The sequence below is a fragment of the Cyclopterus lumpus genome, chromosome 10, assembly GCF_009769545.1.
Source record: "Cyclopterus lumpus isolate fCycLum1 chromosome 10, fCycLum1.pri, whole genome shotgun sequence".
In the NCBI taxonomy this organism is placed as follows: Eukaryota; Metazoa; Chordata; class Actinopteri; order Perciformes; family Cyclopteridae; genus Cyclopterus; species Cyclopterus lumpus.
Window position 1 is genome coordinate 7,215,112 of NC_046975.1, and position 14,601 is coordinate 7,229,712.

The 14,601-nt window shown below is 42.8% G+C and overlaps 1 protein-coding gene across 1 annotated transcript in view; it reads right to left on the reverse strand.

Annotated features, from left to right (window-relative positions):
* The window catches only part of tenm1 (teneurin transmembrane protein 1), a 155,983-nt gene that overhangs the window by 68,511 nt on the left and 72,871 nt on the right, over window positions 1-14,601 (reverse strand). Inside the window, 2 exon segments of the mRNA XM_034543761.1 lie at window positions 3,871-4,078; window positions 7,040-7,242. Of these exon segments, the coding sequence (XP_034399652.1) occupies window positions 3,871-4,078; window positions 7,040-7,242 (411 nt within the window).

The following is a 14,601-nucleotide window of genomic DNA, read 5'->3' on the forward strand; positions in this document are numbered from 1 at the left end:
CTGCAGTCCCCTGGCTCGCTCTGTTCAGGGAGCATGGATGACAAATCCTTCTGTGGCATGGCTCGCTCGCGCGCACACACATTTACAAACACGTGCACGCAAAGTTATTATGTGACACTCGCCTTGAGGCGCGTGTGACACATGCTAATGAGACGGGCCCTGCCAGCAACCGGCAGCACGGCGTTATCCTCCACAGCGGCGCATCGCTACAGAAACCAAAGTCATTTTCACCTCCATCACCCGTCATCGTCACTCTGATGGAGAGGAGTGGCAATCATCTTTTCTCCCACACTGTCAGGAAGACTCACAAACCTTTCCCCCCTCGAATGTGTCTCTTTCTCTCTTTAAAAAAGAAGAAGATCCGTATACACAAATTCCAATATTGTATCTGGCATTCGACACAAAAACTTGTACGCAAGGTCACGGGGTTCTTTTATACCCAGAGGAGATGATTGATCTAGAAAGCTCTCAGGGCTGTAAGGTTGTAACCGTGATATGTGTCTGTCAGGTCAATGTCTCAACTATAAAGATCTCCAGGAAATTAATAGGTAATGTATGGTGAGACATGTCCTAATTTGTTACAGTATATATGAAATGGCTGCTCAGCTAACTAGAAGCATCCAGTCGTGTTCTTTTTGTTAAAAGTTCCATGGCCATATATATGTATATGTATGTGTATGTGTATGTATATATATATATATATATATATATATATATATATATATATATATATATATATATTTAGTGTGTGAGCATCCGTGAGACACCCGCTCGGTTCTTTCCACTGACAAAACCCTTTCCCGTTAGGAATCAGTCATGCCATAAGTTATTGCAGTTAAATGCTATTATAAAATGGGTGCTTCCAGCCAAGTGATCTGATTGGTCAAATAAGCATTGCAATTGTACTTTATGAGCCTGTAAAGTTTCAGCCGCTTTACGACCCTCGGGCTTTATGAATTTATGAAAAAGAATGAAGTGTGCTGCTCAGCTAACTAGAAGCATCCAGCCGTGAGCTCGCCACTTTTCTTTTTGTTATTTTTTTTGTTTATCATCTTTGTTTGTTAAAAGTTCTAGGCATCTACGGCAAACTTTTTTCTAATACTTTTGCATGTCGTTGCATAAAAGATATAATATTCAAGAGGATGTGTGATGACAGCTGAAGTGTAGCAATTATGCATAATTAATAGCCCTGCAGGAAGCACCACCACTCTCTGCTTGGGTAGAGGCTGAGTGGAATTAAAGAAGATGGGGCTGGAGTGGAGGTGGCGAAATGGCAGATATCATTAAGCCGGAGCTTTTGTGGGTCACATGTAAATGTCAATAATGGAGGAGGAGGATAAAAAAAAGAGCTTTTTCTCTGCACCTGCTGCTATTTTTTTCTGTTCAAAATGAAAATGTTTAGGAAAATCCCATTTGAAGCCACATAATGATATCTATTTTTAAATCAGCAGATGTTCTGCTCAACATTTTTATTCTTCATTTTTACATGTGACAGATTAAAACAATAGTCACAATCACCGAGAAATGACTGTAGAGTGTATACACACACCAGAATATATTACAGTATATATGAGTTGAGATGTAACTGACTGTGTGTGTGTGTGTGTGTGAGGTGGACAGTCAACAGATGTAATGTCTTCTGACTGTTACAGTTCTCACACAACTTTCTTTTTTTTCTAGTATTCTAGTCATCATCTAGAATACTAGATTTTCTGTCACGTGCATTACACCATTCTTCATCTCGTGTATTGTTTTCATATCCTTAATGCTCTCATATATTCCCTCTTGTCCTACTCATACACTCTATTGATTATACCCGATTTTATTTATTTATTTCCACGGCAGTCTTTTGTCCTCTTATTTATACGCCGTGTTTTCTTCATTGTATCCAGTTACTATTTGCTGCGGAAAAGCTCAATTTCCCGACAGAGATCCTCTCATTTCTCCCTCGTCTTCCCATGAAGCTCCACTCTGGGCGACAGCTCACCGTGTCTCTTATGAGGATTTATTGTACTGTAGCTCAGTGGTTTTGATTTTCTGCCTCTAAAAAACAGCGCAGGGTCTGTTTGTAGCCCTCGTTAGGGCTGTAAATGGGCAGTGAAATGCACTCTGACATCAATCCATTAATATTATTTTCCTTTTTCAAGCCAAATCTCTTGATTAATTATTTGGACAACCTCAGTAGACGAAATGCTGCTATTCTGAGCCCATCTGTTGTGTCTGCATTTGTTTTGATTATCGTAGAGGAAAAAGGAGTCGGCTATTTGTTGCTGCCGTTTCCCATTTAGCCTGAAACATGGGACCCCAAAATAGGGCTGGTATATTCTCGTCTTTATAGACAGCACATGTGTCAACAAATGTTTGACAGCTCTGAAATAAAATCTGTGTTTAGCTGTCGCATGCTGTCAGTCATTATATAAAAGACTCTGTCAATAAGATGCCTACAGTGCCATGTTTTGGCACTGTTTACCGATTGGCTTACAACGTGGGCTGTTTAGAGGTCGGTGATGCACATGTTTAGATTATGAGCATCCAGATAGCTCGGTGCATTGCTCCAGATCATTTACTCACTACCACAAAAGCTACATAATTCAAGTCCATTTACAGATTGAAAAAACAAAAAAAGCCAAAATAGAGTGTAATGCAATGCTTCTCATAATATATAAGTTGTAAGCTTTGTAATTGCCATATCACCTGTCTGCTACATACAAATGACCAAGTCTCCATTTCCACGGTGTGACTTTTCCCAACACTATTTTTTATTTTCGTTTTGTTATTTCAACACTACATTCTCCTAAAGGACTACTGGACAAAGTGGGAGTGAAGAACCTGCCCTGGTAATGATCCACTACCGTCTATATTCAGCTACGTACTCTTGCATTATTCACATAATATTACACTACTAGCCGTGTGTGTCTGTCATAGCAATGAGCTGCAGTTAGCGAGCCCTGTCATTACCACGGGAGCAGTCCTCCCCTTTCTAACGGCTGTCTCTTGCCATGCCAAGCTGTTCCTATAATGGAGAGAGCTCCATAATAGGAAAAGTTCCCTTCAAATGTAAGTGACTCTCAAACTACTCTCGGCCATGTCCTTAAGTTAGAGCAAAACAGATGAAAGGGAAGGAAGGACGAGAGTAAAGCAACCTTGAGACACAAACAGTGAGGCGCTCACATAATACAGTTCCATAACTAACTCAGGTCTAATAAAACAGCGGATAAAAGAACGCTCATGTGGTTCAACCAGTATTCAGAAGGCAGACGTAAATAAGAATATTGTACTGATTAGTATAATTTGAAGCCTTTTGTGGCCAGCTGAGATCTGGTATTTTACCACTTACGGGTTGAAACTAAACACTCCTTCAGTTTGGAGGGAGAAAAGCGGATTTGTTCAATGTGCTGTTTGACTAATAAAGAAAATTAGTTTCATTTTGGTTCTCATTGCTCTTATTACGAGAAACCGTGAATGCTTTGATTTTGTTTGCTTTAGTAAGATACAAACTGATATTCATTTTCTAAATACAGATGATGCACAAATCCATTGGCCTTAGAGATGAGGAGGGGAAAAAAAGGGTAAACTGACGGTTTGAAGCAGTTATTTTCAGCGTGCATCTCATTTGAAACTTATTTCCAATACGTTATTTGAAATAACACAGTAGTGCTTCATAATACGGTGTCTTATCTTATTTATTTTTGCTTTGATATGTATCACCGGAAGACTTCCAAAATGGTCGTGTCTCGTAATCCCACGAGGGATGAGCCAGATGTTTGGCTTGACACAGAAATGAAAACTAACCAACTAAAAGAACACATATTCATGCTGACACCACATGTGGAAGAAAGGCAACCCGCTTCCTGGAACAATTCTCCTCACCTATGGGCGTGCTGTGCAGCAACACTTGCTCCAGGTTGCGTCCGTCGTTGTAGAGAGCGAGGTGCCAGGTGCCGGGGTCCATGTACTCGATGAAGCCCGTTTCTTGGAGGCCGCTCAGCAGCAGGCCTTTGGGGGCTTTGGCGGTGGAGACGGGATCGGTCAAGGACCTGGGCAGCGCCTTCCCGTCCAACAGTTTCACAAAGTCGAACTGGACACAGCATACGGGAACACAGTCAGACAACGGCAACGTCATCCAATTAGAAGGAGCCAGACAGGGAATTCGTCAAACCTGCATGAATGTAACAGGGGAAATTGCAATAGACCCTTGTGCAGTGGCGTGTGAGCTTTGTGAAAACTGCCAATTGAATGCTATTGGGAAACTGCCTGCATACGTAAAAAGCCGGGGGGCCACATTAGACGTGGATATCGGATGCGAATTGAGCAACAAGAAACCAAAACGAGGAAGGGAAATCATCCTCCGTGGCAGGTCAGTCCTACAACCAGACATGTTCCACGGCAACAACTTGACGTGCCGCTAATAGCGCAGGCAGACTTTACCACCCGGGTTTTCAAATGGAACAGACTATTATTTCGTTTGTCTAAAGCTCTCTGTGCTTCTTCCTCGCCCTCTTTAACTTTCCCCCGTCCCCCTCCCCTCGCCTCCGTTCTCAAACCTCCTTGAACTAGCAAGCGCTCGCTGAGCCTTATTCCCCCTGAGGGCTGTGTGTCACACTAGTGTCAAAAACAGCTAATTAGACCTTTTCATGCGGGCGAGAGCAGGGGCACATTGATGTTAAAAAGCAGCCGACTCAGTGTGTGTTGTATACGCGGCACAGCGCTGTTGTACAAGGTGTACGCTTGCGTGTATTGTCTCTGGGAACGTGTCATTTCATCTACACTGAGCTGAGGAAATCAGAAATGTCTGTTTTCCTTGCGAGAACGACGTGCGGTCACACTTTTTCCGTTGTTTTCAAAGATGATCCTCCTGCTCCTCCTTCAGTTGACAAGCCTCAATATTTCGACATCTGGGAGGAGAAGGGTAAGACAGAACGCCAGATGACTGCTAAGCTCTGTTTTCCATCATCTTTTACACTGTGCTTGAATAAAGTCAAACCCACGATTAAATCATTATCGTTTACATATTTTATATGTACATCATTTTCTGATATTTCTGAAAAAGGATAAAATGGCGATTTTCAAACAGCTCATAAATGCTACCTGTTAAACGGGCAGAAAGCAACCCGTGCTCCACTGCACTCAGATGTTGATCAAATTAGGGTTTTTGTTTGTGCTGACAAAATGAGCATAAATACAGTTTATTGACACCCGCGTTGCACGATTAGCTTTACTGGCTTTTAAAATGGGTGATCACAGACAGGGTAAGGGTTGAAAGGAAGTCTTTCTTACTTCCTACTGCTACACAACCCCTGACCTGTCTGAGCAGGCATATGTTTATGGAATTATAGTTGCAGGCGAAGGACCTTCCACAGTAGCAAGGCAGACGTGTGCCCGTGCTGTGCCTATTAGCCATTCCCTCAGTGCTTCCCCTCTCCCTCAGTACACAGAGGTGTCCAGCACATGTGAGAATACATTTTTAGAATTTCAAATTTTCGAACTGAACTTAAATAAATGTAATATTGTCACTGATCCAATCAATAGCTTATAGTCAGAGAGCACCGTGGGGATGATGCGTACGGTTACATCCTGGTTAAAAGCTCACAGAAACCTCAGAAACAAGCGTGGCTCTGCTGCGGGGCGGCTGCTGAGCTACAGGAATAACCACAGAGCCAGTGCTAGTGTGGGCCTGGTTTTGTACTGAACACGCAATGTTAAACCAGCAACACCCTGAACCTACTGCTGAAGAGTCATAATCACTGAACGTCATGGCGATGCGATCCCTGAGCGTGAACGAGGGACGAGCTAAGGTCAGTGACTATGAATTTATGAGCAGAACAAAATGATTTAAAATCAGCAAAGCGATCCGCAATTTCTCCCCGTATAATTACAGCCAATTCTACATCCCATCCGATTGGAAAGAAATCAGAAATGACATACTCCCATCTTCATATCGGTTGAAATTGTGCATGGTGAACGGACCCCCCTCCCATGCATGTGAACCGCGGATTATTACGCAGTTTATTGTTAACCATCGCAGTGTGAAATAAAGTTTTACTGACAATCGTTATTTGCCAATATTCAATAAAATATGTGATTTATGCTTTTCCAGTGGCCAATCTCTCACATCGTTACATTGTAAACCAACCCGTGTTTAAAGTGACACGAGGAGAACGAGGGTTCAGTTACATTATGATGCATTTAGGCTCTGCTGGTAATTTATAACGTTATCATGATGTTTTCACAAATAGATATTAGATATGAATTATGACCTGTTTACGTGAAGCTCTAATCAGATTATAATACATCATTCAAACTAATGACAAGATTTGTTTTGATCCATAAAAATACAATCTTTTTTTTCCATATCAATTGAATTATGTGTTTTTATTAAGAAAAAAACACACTGTAAATTACTGTAAAAAGAGCCTTGTAGACCAGCTGCTATAATCAAACAACAATATGGATCATGAATGATCAGCAATTAGTATTGGCGTCAAAGAAATGTGATATGGGATCTCTAAAAGTTATATTTAATCCCTTTTATTCTTTCATGCTGATCTGAACCATGAGTCTAAACTAACTATATACAGTTTTTCCTGATCCGATGTGAGGTCCCGGGACAGGGATGTTGTATGTGTACAGATTGTAAAGCCCTCAGAGGCAAATTTGTAATTTGTGATTCTGGGCTATACAAAATAAACTGAATTGAATTGAATTACAATATTGTGATCGCTCAGAGCAAGGATGTTGTTGAGAGAGACAGAGAGACTCTGAATGAATAACAGCAAACAGACAAATTAATTAATTTAGAAAGGAATTGATTTTTGGTTTCATCAAATGAAATAATTAATTAAAAAAGATAATATAATCTCTACAAAATGTAGTTTGCACAACAAGTCTCACGCTACGTGCGTAATTGTTTTTGTGAGGCCAGATTTTTCAGCTCGTTCAAAAAACACCTCGGAGAGCGGATGAAAGACCGGAGATGAAGTGCATTAGTGCGGATGTGGTACGTGCTACATCTCAGTGAACAGCATGGAGCCCCCTCTACCTGAGTGTGCGTGGGCGGTATATTCCTGCGTCCGTAGACCCCGAGCAGCGCGTTGTGTGACAGGGACAGGTTGAACTTGATGTAGGTCGGGTGGTGAACGGTCATATGAAACCTCCAAAAGAGTCCCGGCGGGATCGCCTGACTCTGCTGGGTTCCGACGTCGACCTCGCCGCGGTCGATGGCCCGGCCTCGCACCCATTTCTCTGCACGGGGGAAGAAAAGAAAACACACACACACACACGCGGGTGAAATTGTTGAGTCACATTCTGCAGATCTTTCAGGTAAGACAGGGGAGCTCTTTTCAGTATCAGAGGGAGCAATTAATAACCAACCCACGATGTCTTGAAACATCAGTGTCTGCTAATGAAGGGAGACTGAATAGGCGGGAATGAGTGAGTGCCGGTGGAAAAAAGAAAACATCCTGCTTTTCAAGAGACCACGCTTTGGCAATCCCTGGGATCGGCTCTGCATGAAGATGAACTGCTTTAGAAAGGAAGCGTTTTGTCTGAGAGCCGTCTACTCGAGCTTTGTCATGTGTTATATTAGCATCTTCTAACAAGAAAGGAAGGATGTGTGTGTGTGTGTGTGTGTGTGTGTGAAAAGGAGTAAGACAGAGAGGTGGATGAGGAGAAGGGGCAGGGGCACGCAGGCATTCACAAACAGCGTCACGGCACGGAGATAGTGTCTTGAGTGAGAGCACGTCTTTGTGTGTGAAGAGAATAGGTCTTTCCAACAGTCCCCTGGCCATCAGCTCCTCTCCTCCTCTCCATAAGCCTTTATCAACCCACTAGGCCGGAGTCCTTTTGTGTGTGTCAGGGAGCAGGGGCGAGGCTCTCCAGCCCTCTTTGTGTCGGGCCCTTTATGGAGAGATATATCTCCGCTTCTAAACTAAGATGGAGAAAATATGGTGACAGAGGGAAGCCGGACGATCGTTACGGCCACAAAGGCAGAAGAACAGTTAGGGGCAGATTCATGGAGGAGGCCGCATGCTCTCAATCTATAATGCCAGGCTTGCCGGCACATATATATGTGCCAGCAAGCCTTTGGTGATCTGCCTGATTTTATTTCTATCGATTCACAATCACAAGGTTGTCATGTGTGGTTTTGAGTTTAAATGTCTCTATTGGTTCGGATATATATCCCCCATCAGAATATATTGTGATGACCTTGGGCGTCCCTTTTTGTTAAAGTCAATCATCAGGTTGGACTTTTAACTTGTTAAATACTTTGGGTTTACCGACCAAATACCTGCACAACTGATGACATTAGGGACACATTACAACTGCTGAAAAGCAGCATGTTAGCATTGTCACTGTGAATACGTTAGCACTATGACGTTAACATTTAGATCATGAACCCAGCTGGTTGGAGCTAATTGCCTCTTGACGTTCTCCCACAGCTGCTGACATGACTGTGGAATATTTAGACTAAAAATGTCTTTCAAGACAGCCTCAAAAAAAGTCAACCATCACGCCGATAAGAGGCAAAGCATTTGATTCTTCTTTTGTTATCTTCCATCTCGTTGATCTTCCGCTCATTTGGATAGAAACAAAGTAAATTGATTAATTGGTTAATTGATTGAACTAGACTGAGCTGTGAAAAAAAAGAGAAAAAAAGACAAAGTGAGGGAAACAGGGGAGGGGAGAGAGAACAAAAAGAGAGTTCAAAATGGTTTACAATGAAAGAAAGACAAGAGACAGGTGTCCCGTGTGAAGCATAAATGGTCCCCCGCGCTAAAACATGTAGCGAACAGAATGAAAGCAGCTTGGCAGGACTACGGTATGCATTCATGCATTTCTGCCGAGTCTACCTCTGCAGTGGATTCTTTTTACAGCTAATCCTCACTCCTGTGCCTCGCCGCACAAAAAAAATGAAAAAAAGGCCAGCAAGAGGGATGGATGTCCCGAAGAGCGCAGCCCTTTATTCAACAATAGATGAATGGGACATGAATAGGGCATGACAGTTGGCAGAACACTGGCAGGCTCGCGGGCGGGTTGACGAGCAGGCGGACAGGCAGCCTGGCGGGCAGATGAGCGGGCAGGTCCTTCTGATGCTAATTACTGTACAGCGCCTCTCAGAGGCTGACGCAACTCGGCGACAGAAAGCAGCAGCTCCGGTCAGCCGCGAGGACGGGTAGCGGGGTGTGTGATCCAGGACGGGGTGGGGGGGGAATGTAGAAGGGGCGAGATGAGACAAGAGGACCATGTCTAAAGAGGAAGAGGAGGTGGTGGCGTCAAGTTACAGCTACTGATGCAAGAAAGAAGGGAAAAAACAAACTCTTGCATCTATCTCTCTCTCTCTCTCTCTCACCACTGCAGCTCCAGCAATAAAAGAGGGGCGGTTCGAGGCATTTTTGGGAGTCCCCCACGAACCAGACGGATCGCATGGTGACTGGGGCTCCTCCAGGCCTCCCCGGCTGCTCAGATTACTGCTGTCAATCAATGTGCTCTCCCGGCACCGTACGCCCCGCGTATCTCAGCACAAAAAAAAAACAACCTGAGAGCATTCTTTGAAGGTCTCGTTCAAAAACAGAAAGATCTGTTTAATTCTCCTTGGCAGGCAAAAGCTACACAGGCCTGAAAGCAAGCCGCGGTACGAGCGAGGAGGTAACATCCCTTCGCACCTCGATGTCTTGTGGCTATATTAAATCGAAAAAAGCTATTTGAAAATTCACCCGAATTTAAAAATAAAAATAAATGGCATCGCATGAATCTTCGCTTTTCATCATTAGTTGGCAGCAAGTTGTAAGACATAAAGATGTTTTAAGGTTTATTTCAAAATACGGTAGTTTAAAGTGGCGATGGAAGTGTTATTCATGTCAGCCATCAAGCACAGCGTGTCCTCGATGGAAACCGTAGAGGATTAGTGGGCAGAACCAACATTCTGTACAGTACAATGATGATTCTGAATCAGCCAATTACTCTTCAGCGCGGTGTGCTTTGTGTGAACATAATGCAGCGAATGCCCTCATTGACACGAGTCGCCCACAATATGCAACACATATTACAATATGTCACAGCTGAAAGGTTCCCACGCCACGGGACATCTGGACTAGGATGGTTTGTCATTGGAAGTCTTAACTTGAACTACCATCTAGCATTGAAGGTCCATCCGCTCTTCAACCTATCGATGGTTCGATTGGGAAAAGAAAGTCTACTCTAGAGGAACTAAATCCACAGTGCGATGTGCATTCTAGCTGGTAGCCTCAATTAAACATAAACAAAACATTAAAAGCTAGATGCAACATATTTAATCACTTTAACCTAGTTATTGGACACTCAAATTAGAACAACGCACTCAATGCCAAGTAGTGCAAACCTGCTCATATGTATGTGATTTCCAAAAAAACGAACACGCTCCTGAAGCTGTCGCAGCGCCAGCAGTAATATCATTAAATGAAAAGAACATTGTTATTGAACAAACTAATTGACTTCTGCCAAATCTGATACGTTCACACTCAAGAGTCAAGGAGTGACGTGCTGATCAGTTTTAACTCACCCACTCGACACATTGTGAGAGCCAATCCGCACTGCCCAACCCCCAAAGATATGCTTTAATTAACCGATGCTGACCTACGGACCGCCGACTCTATGCATTATAGTCTCCCGTGGGGGAGCAGCTACAGCTGAAGCGGTCTAGAGCGGTGGGAAGTGGGAATAGGACAAAATGAAATTGTGAAAATGACGTTATTCTTCATTATTGAATAGCAGCAAAACAAGTTACCCTTCCTTAGACATGACGTCTGTCTCTTTATGTTTTTCTCTCACTCACACACACACACACACACGCGCGCACACGCACGTACACACACACGTACACAGACACGTACACACACACACACACACGCGCACACACACACGTACACACACACACACACACACACACACCTCCCTATTGAAGTACACCAGCGATTGTCCGACCGATGAGAATTTGAGCACATCGACCAACTGACGAGAAGGCGTGCGCCCTTCTGTATTGCCACCCTCCGTGTAAAGCGTGTGAATCTGAGGGTGCTTTCACACCTGCAGTTCGGTTCATTTTATCCGCACCAACGGGAAAACATTAGACATTGTTGCATTTCAGTTTTGGCCCGGTACCTGTTCACGCTGACTTATTTACAAAACGAACCAGAAGCCAATATAAAAACAATATTTTTGGGCCTTGTAGACCAGCTGCTATAATTGGTGTCAAAATAACCTCTAAAAGTTGAATTTGCTCTGTTTTGCTGTGATTCGATCTGTAAATAACGGATAAATAACGGTATAAGCGCTGTACAAAAGCCCTTTGACGGATGACACATAGTGAGAATGTCAAGCAACGCTCGGAATCGCTGTCACACACTTTTTAATGACCTTAATGAACTGACAAAATACAGAGTCGGATACAAACACAGCAGTTTCAACAGCTTTGGGATAAATAATCAGGAAAAACACCTGTGAGAATGTTATTATACATACAGCCTTAAACACTGATTGTGGGTCAGTGGTTAGCAGGTCCAGCTTTCAATCAGAGGATCGACGGTTCGATCCCTGCTCACGGCCCTAGTCGATGTGTCCTTGAGCAAGACAATTAACCCTGAATTGCTCCCCGTAGCTGTGTCTACGGTGTATGATTGTAAGTCGCTTTGGATAAAAAGCATCAGCTAAATGAAATGTAATGTAAATACAGATCGATTAGGCTAGAAGAGCTTCCTGAGCAGACTTAAACAATCAGAAGATTTATATGTAGCTCAGCTTTTGAAATCATGCTAACATTATATATCGGCTATCACATCTGTTTTCTTGTTGCTATAATAATAATAATAATACATTTTGTTGGTATAGTGCTTTCAATAGCAACGAGGCAAACGTTGTTCATTTCAACCGAACCGAACGAGTTCGTGCCCTAAAAGTCAGTGTGAGTTTGTTCGTCCATCTGTTGTCTGTCTGTGGATGTTATGTGTGTGTCTTATATGTGTGTGTGTGTGTGTGTGTGTGTGTGTGCGCCAGGCTAGCAAAAGAGATGAGCTACATTAGGACTTGGGACACAAGGTCTAATTAATTTCTCTTGCCTGCGGGTTATTCAGGTAAAACAATTACACCTGTAATCTATTTTCAAAGGAACTAAACTGTCTTTGCAATTAATGTTATTATCCCTCAGATTCTAATGAAGCGAGAACAGACAGAAAGTGCAGTTGGGGTCTTGGTGACAGGACACGTCTGGGGGGACCGGAACAGAGTGTGTGTGTGTGTGTGTGTGTGTGTGTGTGTGTGTGTGTGTGTGTGTGTGCAAGCCAGTCGATATCGAAGCGTAGGCCCGTGTGCGTGCCGATCTCACACACGGAGACGCAGACAACATTAATAGCGTTCCAAATGCAAGAGAGATTGAGTTTGCCGCAGGATGAATAAAAATATCACAATTGGCAAGGTCTCTATAATTACTTGGATTCAATTAAAGGCCTTTTGAGCAGTTGGTTTAATAAGCTTTCAGCCTCCTCTCTCCACTGTGCAGCCTAATGAGTGTCAGTCAGAGTCAGGAGAAGATAATGCTCTTGGCCTCGGGGCCTTCCATTACTCTCTTGTCCTCACCTTCCACCATCAGGCCCCGGGCTATCCCTGTGACAGACAAGTCTGCCAGTTCTCACACTCATTCCCTCCATGACACTCTGAGTGCACTTACATGGTTACACCTGTAATATGTGTTGTATGAAATGACATACGGAGGAAGCACTCCGGGGGCGGGGGGGAAGAAAGAAATAGAAATAGTCCTTCTCGGATTGATTCATTTTTGGGATTTTTTAAAAACCTCTGAAGTATCCAGTAGTTCAAGAAAATAAAAAAGCTCTATAGAAATAAAAAGAATAATTAGCAGAAAAGTGTGTTAAACTTTCTTGTGATCCCTTTAACATGTTTTGGGACCTCGAGCCGCAGATTAGAGGCAACTGTTAGAGAGAAATGGTAGCACTGAGCACACCGGTCATTAGTCATGTATAAGTTAATAATAAACAATGTTAATTTGTAACAGGTGACTATTCATAGACTATACATAGTTTACTCTTTAGATTAAGTCATTCCAGAAAGCTTAGTAAATTCATTTGTACACATTCATTTGGATCATTTGTAACGGGGAGATGTGTTAACACATTCAAATGTGATGAATAGTTCACACTTCAGATTAACCTCTGAACCCCAAAACCTGCTGACGGAATTGAAAAGGATGTTTTATTTTTTTTTAAACACTGTTTATCGTCGCCAAAACCGTCATTATCATCAAGGTTTTCTATTTTTCCGACGGTCCATGAACACATCATGTGTGACAAACACTTTCGTCTGAAAAAGCAACCAAAGCGAAGCTTCAAATTGTGACATTTCATAAAACAACATTTTATTCTACATGTAAAACCTTTTGCTTTAAACCATACTGTGAAAAACATACAACTCTGTGCTCCTCCTTGACTCACCTGAGACAAACTGTCACGTGACTGAAAAAAAAGAAGACATTTTTGAGTTCTCCCTGCTTCTTGGGGTCGGCTGTAGCTCATGGGGGGAGTGGTTGTCCCGTAACCACAAGGCACCCAGCCCACTGCTCCGTAATAACTAAGGATGGGTCAATTTCCCCACTGGGATAAATAAAAGTGTACATTTCTTTATAATTTCTATTTCTAGCCATGATTGCGCTGTACAGGACTTTCATATTGCAGTGAAAATCTAGGCTGCAGAGACTAAAATTAAAAACATTAAAATGTGTAAGTACACACAAGTAATAGTTGTAATGGTTTATTTAAAGGGATGAAAGGTGGCCCCTGTGAGAGATGTATTATTACATGTTACATTATGTTAATTCTGATGCATTCATGTGGCTCAATCTAAAACACTTTGTTGTATTGCCCATGCTGACATGTTACATAACTAGTAACTACAGTTGCCAGTAGTCATTTTTTACTCGGAATTGTAGTATATCTATGAAGTAGCATAGATGGAAGTACACACGCAAAGCACCAAATACCTAGAAAAAAAAAAAGTTTAATCCCTTTTGGTCACACAAAGTATTGTGGTAAATATTGTTTCTACAAAAAGGAACTTCTCATCAGTTTAACAAAAAGATAAAAAAATTGACTTATTTATTTATTGTTTTGCCTCAACTACTCTCAAATGTCTGCTCGCCCTTAAACGTGTCATCTGGACTGTCAACAGAGACTGCGGCTTTAAGTCCTCCTTTTAATGCGAGCTGAGTGACAGACAGAAATGCTGCCGCTGTGAGGTTTTCTCGACATGAGGCGGTCGAGCAGGGTGATCTATATTTTCTCTCTGTGTGTGTGTGTGTGAGTGTGTGTGTGTGTGTGTGTGTGTGTGTGTGTTACATCCTGAGACTGTATCCCAGCGTGAGAAAATCAATGAGACCGGTGTAACAGGGACCAGTCCATCACATGCACACACTCATCTCTCCCACAGACACGTCTCCTTTTTCCCACATACATACATACGATTATGCACACTCCTGTGTGCGCACACACACACACACACACACACACACACACACACACACACACACACACACACACACACTCTGCTCAGCCTCTCTCC